The sequence below is a fragment of the Tinamus guttatus genome, unplaced genomic scaffold (assembly GCF_059628265.1).
Source record: "Tinamus guttatus ecotype Peru unplaced genomic scaffold, ASM5962826v1 Tinamus_guttatus_pri_ptg000336l, whole genome shotgun sequence".
Classification (NCBI taxonomy): Eukaryota; Metazoa; Chordata; class Aves; order Tinamiformes; family Tinamidae; genus Tinamus; species Tinamus guttatus.
The window spans coordinates 980923-991096 of record NW_028288870.1 but is presented as its reverse complement, the minus strand read 5'-3'; the positions used below and the strand labels follow the sequence as shown (position 1 = coordinate 991096).

Sequence of the window (10174 nt, the reverse complement as noted above, 5' to 3'; positions counted from 1 at the left end):
TGTCTATGGGAAATAGGATTGGTTGTGTTCAAGTTGAATAGTAAGAGCAACTTGTTTCCATTTGTTTCATCCTCAAGGGTGTCCCAGGTTTACACATCTTTCAAAATGACACTGTGAATTTCTATCTTTAGTAATGCCTATTTAATATTGTAAAGGTTAGCTTTAAAATGTTTCTGAAACAATCCAAAAGGAGCATCTGTGGTGGTTTTTACTCATAATCCAGCTTGCCAATGTTTATTTGGTTAAATATGTTTACAGAAGTAATAGAAACTTCTGTTGTAAAATATTTTTCATTCACTGCTGAAAGCCAGCTTTTCTAGCAGGAAAACAAACTTCATGACCTAATAAGGTGAAACTATGGATTTCTGAAATTATGTGGATCAGCTCTTCTGTTTTAGATCATGTCATGCTTTTTTGGATGGCAGAGTTGTCCTATGGGGATGCATGGAGTTTAAAGGCATGCTTTGGTGGTTGTAAAAGAAAAAAAAAATCAGTTTCTTTCTAAATTTGCACAGAACACACTTGCCTTTTCACAAAGACAGCCTGAGGGAAGCACAACTTTCAAAATATATTAATATTCCACTGTTGAGAAACAACAAAACAAAAAGTAGGAAACAGGTCTCCAGTTTTCCACTTCAGACTAGCAACCTCTTGCTACTGCAAACTATTTTTGTTCTGTGCACCCCTCTGTATCTACATTTGTAATATTAAATTAGATCGGCTGAACTAATATGCATTCCTGGGAAAAATAGTTTGAGGCCAATCTAGAATGTAAGAAAAGAGTTGGCCTTTCCAGATGCTGCCTTGCTTAGAAACCAGGTCTCCATGCAACCTCAAATTTCATGGTCTTAGGATAAAACTCACTCTCACGGTTTCCATTAAACAGAAGGCCTTGCATTTTACAGTGCATCTCCTGCAAGTGCTTCCAGCGCCGCAGTAGAGGATGAGCCCTGCCTCAGAAACAGAGATGGATGCGTCAGCGGGGATGAAAGCAGCTCAGCTCCCCCAGGGAGCTGTTGGCATTACAAAAGCCAAATGATGTGAGCAGACACCTGCATTTTTTAATGTTGTTAAGTGCAATATGATCTGTTTTCTGTCCTAATCATTGTCTTCTGAGAGTCGCTTTGTCTTTTGGGTTGAAATTGTGTCCAAGATGTTTTGAACATCTTGGATGTGTTTTTAAAGAGGCTGATACAATTGGTTTCTCTGCTGCCATATTAAAACCAGACACATATTTTGTGTCTTCAAAAGCAGTGCTGAAAGATTATGATTTTGAAGCAGTATCTTTTTCCTACAAGCTTTTAGTTAGATTTTTATAATACGGAGTAACAATGCAGAACAGAAAGAAACATTTTTGTTAAGAAATTTTAAAACTGTTCATAGCAATGTCAACTCAAGAGCAAAACAAAACAAACAAAAAAGCCAACATGCAACTAGGCTTAGTCATGTGTGGTATGAAGTCCTTCTAGATTGGCAGCTACACACTGAGATACCAGCTGATCTGCTGCTTCTCTCCATTTGCCTGAACAGCCACGATCCCGTCATCCATTGCTATGAGCCCACTGGAGATGTATATAGATTACTATAGACTATGTATGTAGCTTTACTGATGCATCTGTATCAAATTTAATTTTTTTTTTCTTTCTTTTGTTTTCATTTGCAGTGCAGTTACCTGGAGCCTGGTTGGAAGTCTTATTCCCACTATGAAATATTTTATACTGCATGATGACTGGTACTTCTCAGAGGTCAATAGGAGCATTTGGTAGGTACTCATTCACTTGTTCCTTATTTAAAAAAAAAAACAAGAGGAAGGAAGCCATGAGAAATAAAGGCAGTGCTTTGTGATGGCTTATAATGAGATTGCACGAAGCATAAATCAATGACAGCAAATTTAATTACTTATAAAAGCCAATGGATTTCTTGTCATACATGCTGAAACACGTTCTGTACTAGCAATGCTAAGCAATCTCAGAACTCAGTGTTTGCGTATGGAAAGAAGAGATTAACGTACGTAGCTTGAGTGGTGCCACACGATGGCATGAGGGTTGATTAAAGTGCAAATGATCTTGAGTGGTGATTAAAGTGCAAGGCAACAGCTTCTTTGGTTTGTTTGGTCAGCAGAGCAGAACCATCACTGAATTTCTGTTTAATGAATCTGTAAGAAAATGGAGCATTTCTGGCACCATCACTTTCACCTTATGAAATTACCTGGCTCCATTTTGAGAGGAGTACAACCATCCTCTCTGCCTCTCTGAAGTTCTCTTTGGCTCCGCCTCCAACAGCAGCTAGGGAGCTCTAGGCAATTCTGCTGGCATGTAAAAGCCCTAGAGACTCCCCCAAAGGAAGGAGCCCGGAATCCCACCGCTCAGCTACTGCCCTGGGCCTGGCAGCTGAGCCAAGCGCTGAGTGTCAGTGTGTGGGGCTGAAGCCGGGGCCAGGGCCCGCTGCTGTTCACATCATCCTTCTGGGACCTGCTCCCGTGTGCGGACTTGGAGCTGGAGCTGAAGGCCCGCAGGGCTCTGGCTCCTGCCTGAAGAAGCTTCTTCTCTCACGGTGCCTCTTTTAGCCCTGACCTTACACATGATGAGAGTGAACTCTGAAGCAGGATAAAGATTTCACTTGTTGTAGAGAAAGGATACACAGAAGGTAATCTGAGCGTATTATTTAAAAGCTGCATATAAAGTAAAGCTAGTACCAAATGCGTATTTTGGTGGGCCAGTGCTGAAATACTGCATCTAAAATGAGCCAGTGGTTACACTAATATGTTTTTTTTTCCCCTCCTCTGGCTCTTAACACAAAAATACTAATTTATACCAGATTATTTATAACAGAGGATTGGCTGCTAATGCCAGGGCTTTAGTTTAGCAGCTCTTTTTTTAATCGCTCACTATGATAGGACCAGTTTGTGTTTGCTTGTTGGCAGCCTGATTTATGAGCCTTTGGTCCATCAACAACTTACTGAAAAATATATATCGCTACGTGGGCAGAAAATCTATGAGCAGAAGTGCACAGACTTTACTGTATGCTTCTTCTTGTGCCTACCCTTGGAATAACTAAAAGTTTCACTAATGTAATGGATGTTTTGCTAGAAAATAAAGAAAGTGAGAAGGAAACTTGTTTACTGATTTATTGAACAGGAACTGCACTTATCCAGTTTTGGATTTTTCACAATACTTAACCCAATTACGTGAACTGCAAGCGTGTAAGATAGTTCTGACTTAGTGACACTTTACAATTATTCAGAGCAGTGGAAGAATCAAGTCTGCAGACCATGCAAGAGTTCACATCTTAACACAGCTGAAGAGAAAGCAACTTCTCTAAATAAAACACACTGTGTACTTAAAGTGTCTTTTATTAATAAATTAATAAAAACTCAATAGCATCACTGGTCAGCAAAACACACTGAAGACAGTGTGTAGATTGTCTACATATAGATCAGAAAGGTAGCAACACTGCTACCTCGATCGAAACTGGAGAAATACCAGTGATCTTCCATACGTATATCACTTCAGACATATGAAGAACACCAGGCAGAAGAAATGTACTTCCCTGTTTCCCCAATTTTTCCTATTAAATAAGGCAATAATATTAAGCACAGCATCACAGAAACATAATAAAATCTCTAGGTAGTGAGTCCTGATATAATGCCGTGCTCAAAGAGCAACGTGTAAAAATAAACTCCCAAATTTACACTTTGATTCTTTGTTTTGTAAAATAAAAACTCTAGATCCCACGGGTAGGAAAAACAGCAGTAAAGTTTCTGGGAGAATCCCAAAGAGGAAAGCTGCACCTTCAGCCTGTGGTACCATTTGGAATATCCTGAGCATCTGCTAAATGTAGCTTTTGTCTGGAGCAAACCGTTAAGGAGTGGAGCTTCCACAGGGATGGCAGCACTACGGGAAGCTCTGCTGCACTGGGGCCTGCTGCTCTGGAAAGAGCCTGGCTACTAGAGAAACACTAGCCTGGGCTCGGCACTGCATTCACCTCAAAACCAACCCTCCTCACGGAGCCCCGGGCATCACCACCCACCACAGTAAGCCAGGCATGAAGGAGGAGGCCAGGGGACTCCTATCATGACCGCTGGGTTCCACGTGCCCTCCCAGGAGCTCTGCGCCCTCCAACAGCCCTCCAGGCTGGCCTGGCCATCCGCAGGGAGCAGCTACACCACAGTGCAGACTGAGCATGTGTTTCCTGCCCCCTGTACTCACAGCTCACCCGAAGCACAGCGGAGAAAATAAACATGACGTTTAGCTTCGTCTTCTGGATGGGCTACAAGTACCCGTGTTCAGTTACCAAAGCTCAGTTAAAATAACTGACACAACCACAGTCTGTGGCAAGTTACCACAGCATTCTGAGCAGAGCCAATAATGAACAGCTGCATACATTTATTTTCTTCTTTCTTAAAAGAAGTAAAGGGAGTCATTTATCTGTGGGACAGAACATTTCTGAATGCCAAGAGGGAGTACTGCTATGTATGCTTGCCTCAGAGTTTCTCAGCAAAATATATTCAAAGAAAATTTGTTTCTGCTGGGTTCTGCCATCCAGTGTCAACAGGTTGTCTGAAGTGCTGTACCAGCTAAATACACTGCCCCATGGAAAACAGCTTGCATCTAAAAGTTTAAGATCCAGCCATTTGTATGCTGGAAAAAAACTTACAGCTCATGATATACTACAGTACTAATTAAAAAGAAGGGATAATGTGGAAAAGATTTGACTCCTGTGAAGACACAGTTACTGGTGAAGTATAATTCAATTATAACTAGTAATTATAATGCAAAATAGGCATAAATAGGTATTTAATAAAAAGGATACATAGATGAATTCAGTTCTTCCAGCTGCAACACAAATGTAGAAAGAATCAGAAATGGTATTTAGGTTAGTCAAATGCAACAATTTGCTAATATGCTGAAATAAATATATTAAAATGGTGATAAAAATCTAATGATTATTAGCTTAAATAGAAATATTTTAATTACAAAAAGCAAAGCAAACTTGCACTGAATTCTACACCAACAATTAAGTACCAAATTAGACCTAAGGAAATCTTAAAAAAAAATAAAGAAATGTTAACTTCGTTGTTTACAGAAACAACACACTAACGAAGTGGGAAATTGAGTGTCTAGAATACCAAAATTCCTTGTTAGGGGGAATCTCCCCTACATATAGGGCTGATAATCACCAAAATAAACAGCAGCCTATAAAGAAGGAAAACACACGGCGCTGCACTTTCTCCAAACCAATATGAAGCAACTAAGGCTGGCAACAAAGCTGTTTTCCTCAACTGCAAATTCCACAGAAAGTAGGCTGAAGCACCACCCAACCAGTGGAGTGTTTTCTTCCCGGGTCCAGTTCTGGGGACAAAGTCCCTTGTTTTCCGGCCTTCCCTTTACTCACATCGGACAGCAGCCTATCCAAGTTGGAGTCGCTGGCTAGTTTCCTTTTGTCTTCAGGGAGCTCCTCCAGCTCCCCGTAGAGCTCCAGGTTGAGACGGGCCAGCTTCTCCTGCATGCTCCGCACGTGCTCCATCTGCTCTATGGAGCACTCGTTTCCTGAAAGGCACCAGCAAACAGACACACCGAAAGCTTTAGGGAAGGACAACTGAAGGAGCAGACCAAGGTGCCAAGTCAGAGCAGATAGAAAAAAAACATCTTACAACTCGACCTGACAAGGCAAATCTAAACATCAGCCTTACTTTCTGCATGAGTTCATCCTGTTTCACAGCTGAGGTTTCTGCCCACCCATTCGAAATTAATATGTGCTGCATCTAATGATAACCACCAATTGTACTACACTGTTTTTTCAGTATACAGTTGCTGGCTATGGTCTGAATTTGTCTCATATTAAGAGGATCCTGTATTTTTAAATGTAGGTATGACCATAATAAATCTTCTCCCTTCTTTGATTATTCCTGGGGTTCTCTCTTCTGACACCTTCTATATCAGAGAAGCTTCCAGTTTGATTCTGCAAAAGAAGCTGAAGCTAATGTGACACGCTGACCTATCTCTTAGCTTGCAAAAATATATACAAATCTTTCTAAAGAGTACAGAAAAAAAAAAGCGACAGAATCTCCCATAGCTTTTTTAAAACCTCCATCTACTGTAGATCACTTACAATATTAAAATATATGATGCTAAGGCCCAAGGAGTCACTTGTGTTGGTAAAAAGCAACCTAATTTGGATTCTATAAGAGTCATTGCTGAGATTTTAGACTCTCAGCAATGACACAGGGAGTGCGCTAGGGTTAATATGGTACAAAATCAGGTACTAAAAGAGATCAAAATAATTTCTTACTACATTTAGACTATATGTACTAATGTTTTAGACTCAGTATCTTGGATCTATAAGGCAAGGTACTGCCCTGAGTGAGCTGGGTTGGCTGGAAGGCACCAAGAAATGGTGCCTGAACCAGCTCACACTGAAGCCAAGCTCACAGGTAACAGGGTTACCATTTAAAAATGCAGTCAGATCTTCTATGCTACCCTTAACTTCATTTCATATAGAGACCAATGTGACCAACTGTTCCTCTGTCCATACAGCATATTTGTTTGCAAAAATTACCATCAGATAGCCATAAAAGCAACGATTACGTAAAGATAACCCAGGTACTTGCCAAATGCTTGAAGTTTGCCAGAATGGAAGTCATTCAGGAGACTGAGAAGTCCCCTTTCCATTTCTTGGACATCTGATACATCTGTGAGAAAAGAATGCTGGATTGGTGCTGCCTGTGCCCCTTTGGGTTCCCCTCCTGGAGGTTTAGCTTTTTCTTTTATCACTCTAAAGAAATTAAACAGATTGATTGATTGAACAAAACAAAATAAAACATTACTTTCTGTTTTCCCTTCTGCTGAAGATTTAAAATGTAGGATGACTCTAAAAATGAAATGGGAAATATAAGATGGTTATTTCAATTACTACTTTTTATTTTTTTAAAAAAAAAAGTATGACAAGTTTGTCTTAAATACAAAGAACAGTATCACTATCTTGACAATTTGACACTGCAAAAGGAAGGATTCCAGCAAACTGCTTTCCCATCAGTAGAGGCTCTGAGGAGAGAAGAGCTGCCTTAATAATTCACCAAGGACCCAGCAAGGAATAAGGGGGTGTGAGAATCTGATATATTCCAAAACCAACCAAACAGCATGTGAAAACCCCTTCAGTCCCGAGAGAAACCCCCCACTGCTACTACGCTCCCGTTGTCTACTCTGGGACCAGCATGGAAAACCACTCATTAGAGTCCAGATGACAGAGAAGATGGCCTTGCCCTCAGAGAAGTTTTCTCACCTTCCAACAGCCTCCAAATTCTGCTAAGCCATCACCAAAACCAACCTCCTCCCTGTACACTAACACAGGGCTAACAGAACTATAGAACAAATAGAGGAAAAAAATCTCTATGGCACCCTACTGCACAAAACCATCAGAATTCCTAGATCATAGAGATATTTTCTCAAAATTTTTTACCCAGAGCAGCATGTATCCATGGAAACTATATGTATAAAACGGAACAATCATTATAAACCCAAAGGAACACGCAGCCAATACAGGGACAAAGCACATAATTACCAGCAAGAATTACTGCACTCCATCTTTACGGGTCATCCAGGCATGGACTGCAAGGCTGCATCCAAACCTAACACCAGATGCAGGCAAAAGGGCATTTCTTCCATCCCTAATTTGCCTATTCATGTATCTATGGTTTTTATAATACAATATATTACCACTTCCAGAAACTTCTTACATTTGAAATTTATAATATATATATATATATATATATATCAAAAATAACTATTTAATTAAGAATGTATCCTTGTAACTCCCTTTATTTTCAAATGAAAAATAAAGTATACTTTTCAGTATTTTGAAGTCCATGAGACACAAATGCAGAGAAAGTGAAAATAAATACTCCTACTCTAGTATCACAACAACACTTCATCCTGGCATAGCTCCATTTCTTGACTGGAAAGTTCTAGAAATCATTCACTTTCTCACACCTTGGCTTCCCTAAGCACCCATGCAGCAATGTCCATCTCCAAAATTTAAAACAAAAAAAGTTATTTTCAAAGAAAGGACATTTTCCTCTCTAGACTATATTGTGGGCTACAAGAAATAATCTCATGGTGAATTCAAGAATGTTTTTTAGTCCTAACTCTACAAAGTAGAGAGTAAACTCTAGACTAACTGCAAACACCTCAAAACATCAATGCATTTTTCCCTCAAAAGTAGCACATGAAGGCTTTACAGTGAAGCTATGTACAGTACTTCCACCCTGCCAGGACTGGGTCTTTCCAATACTCTGTCAGCGTTTGGCACGACAGTTTAGTGCTTAATCTTCGGCTGTTACTCACAGGTCAGTAACTCAGCTGCCTCTCCAGCTAAAAGCTCACAGTCAAATCCCTCTCTGCTCATTTATCTGCTTTTTCTGCCACAGCCAAGAAACATTTTCCCACATGCATGAAAATTAACATCCTCAAACTGAAATATAGCATTAATAACAATGTAAACTACTTCAAAGTGTCACTTTCTGAACAGCTGAATGCCTCTTTCTGCATGAGGATACCCAGAAGCTACTGCTGCCCTCAGTGATAGCTCCCCAAACAAAAAACAGCTGAAAATTCCTATTCTAGCTCATCCCATTCAGTTCGTGCCCTTCATTTTCTGTCCCACTTGTGAGCAGTTCCAACCCTGCAGTTATGCTGTGTTCATTCCTCATGGTTGTACATCCAGGGCTCTGCTACCTGCCATTTTACAGTGACCAGCTCTGCCACGTTTGATCCTGTTCTTCACCAACTGCACCAGCCAAATCTTTATCAGTGTGGGCGCACATTGTGTAACATACTATAAAGCTTACAAGACGAGTACGCATGTACCAAATAGCTTTTATTTCTGTTGAATAAAACTGAGTTGTTAAAAAAATCATCAAGTATTTTCACAAATCTGGATTTCTTTTTTTTCATTCTGTCATTCTGTGTGGGCCAATCACTTTGGATCCAATAGTCTGTCCTACATTGGCAGGTTCCTGACTCTAACACTGAGCTTGCAAGATGCCCTCGAGCTTACCGTTTTAACTTTGGTTTCTGCACTGCAGGCTGGGGCGCAGGATTTGAAAAGGCTGTACTTTTACTGACGGGCACTGAGCTTTTCTTAGAATTAGCAACCTGAGCAGGGTGAGCGGTGGAAGACTTGGGGCTCCTCCTCTTGATTTTCCTTTCCTCCATTTCTATTGACTTTTTCCTCATTTACTGCATCTAGACTAATTTCTTGTTCTCTAAAAAAGAAGAAATACAGTTACAAAACATGCAATACAAGCCACATTTATAATAAAAGCAAGGAAAAACAAACAGAAACGTGAACCCTGTTTCTTCAAAGATCAGCAGTCACTCATTTCTTCAAAAAGTGCAGTTTTCAGGAGGAGGAGGCCACGCCTGTCTGATCAGCAAAGGAACCAGAAATTACAATGGACACTGGCTTCTCCCTATGGCACCTACGGTTATACTGAGCTTTGTGCCTTATGGATTACTACAAAACACTGACTCCTCACGCACAGGGCAATCAGAACACTAAGATGATGGTACACATCTGCTGTTTAACTCATCCTTGCCACAACACCTGCCCCGGAACTGGGAGAAGGAAGCATAAACTATCTGAGCTAGGACTACTGCAAAACCACCCAGCTCGGGGACGACATCCATAACCAAAATGTAAACTCAAATACAGCCAACACCCGCCACAGCCACGCAACACCCCAGCGCTATCAGCCGCCCACCGAAGGCACCTCCTTCCCGCTCCCCCACCGCCGCAGGCTCCAGAGCCACAAGCTGCAACAACGACCCCGGTACTTTAACGAGGAGAACCTACGTTAGGCCGCTGCTTCATTAACACGCTGACTCGTGACACCGCGCGTCGCCTTCCACAAGGCAGCGGCCAGGAAAGAGCTGAGGCTCCGGCCGCCGGCTTGTGCGCCGGCCGAGAGGGGCGCTCCAGCCCACCCTCCACAACGGCCACAACGGCCACAACGGCCACAACGGCCACAACGGCCGCCGCAGCCCCCCGCGGGCAGCACCGCCCCGCGGCGGCGCTGGTCACGTGACCGACCCAGGGGGCGGGGCTGCGCGCCCAGCGCTGCGCAAGAACCGGGAGGAGGGCGCAGGCGCGGTGCTCCGGTGTGCGCGCGCCCCTG

General features: G+C 41.9%; 1 protein-coding gene across 1 annotated transcript; it reads right to left on the bottom strand.

The window, feature by feature from the left end:
- Positions 1-3122: 3122 nt before the first annotated feature.
- On the bottom strand, positions 3123-9966 carry CCDC28A (coiled-coil domain containing 28A). The gene is made up of 6 exons (XM_088529682.1): positions 9853-9966; positions 9055-9262; positions 6611-6774; positions 5395-5549; positions 4813-4835; positions 3123-3847 (listed from the first exon to the last, which is right to left on the bottom strand). The coding sequence occupies exons 2-6, from the start codon at positions 9231-9233 to the stop codon at positions 3793-3795; spliced, it is 576 nt and encodes a 191-aa protein (XP_088385808.1). The 5' UTR covers positions 9234-9262; positions 9853-9966; the 3' UTR covers positions 3123-3792.
- Between the last annotated feature and the right edge of the window lie 208 nt (positions 9967-10174).

Bases quoted from the DNA above. Each gene is read 5' to 3' on its own strand.
- CCDC28A (XM_088529682.1), bottom strand. From the start codon at position 9,233: ATGAGGAAAAAGTCAATAGAAATGGAGGAAAGGAAAATCAAGAGGAGG. The intron at 6,775-9,054 runs GTAAGCTCGAGG...TAATTTCTTTAG, and splicing joins CAGAAACCAAAGTTAAAACG to AGTGATAAAAGAAAAAGCTA. The intron at 4,836-5,394 runs GTGAGTAAAGGG...TTTGTGTTGCAG, and splicing joins TGGATAGGCTGCTGTCCGAT to CTGGAAGAACTGAATTCATC.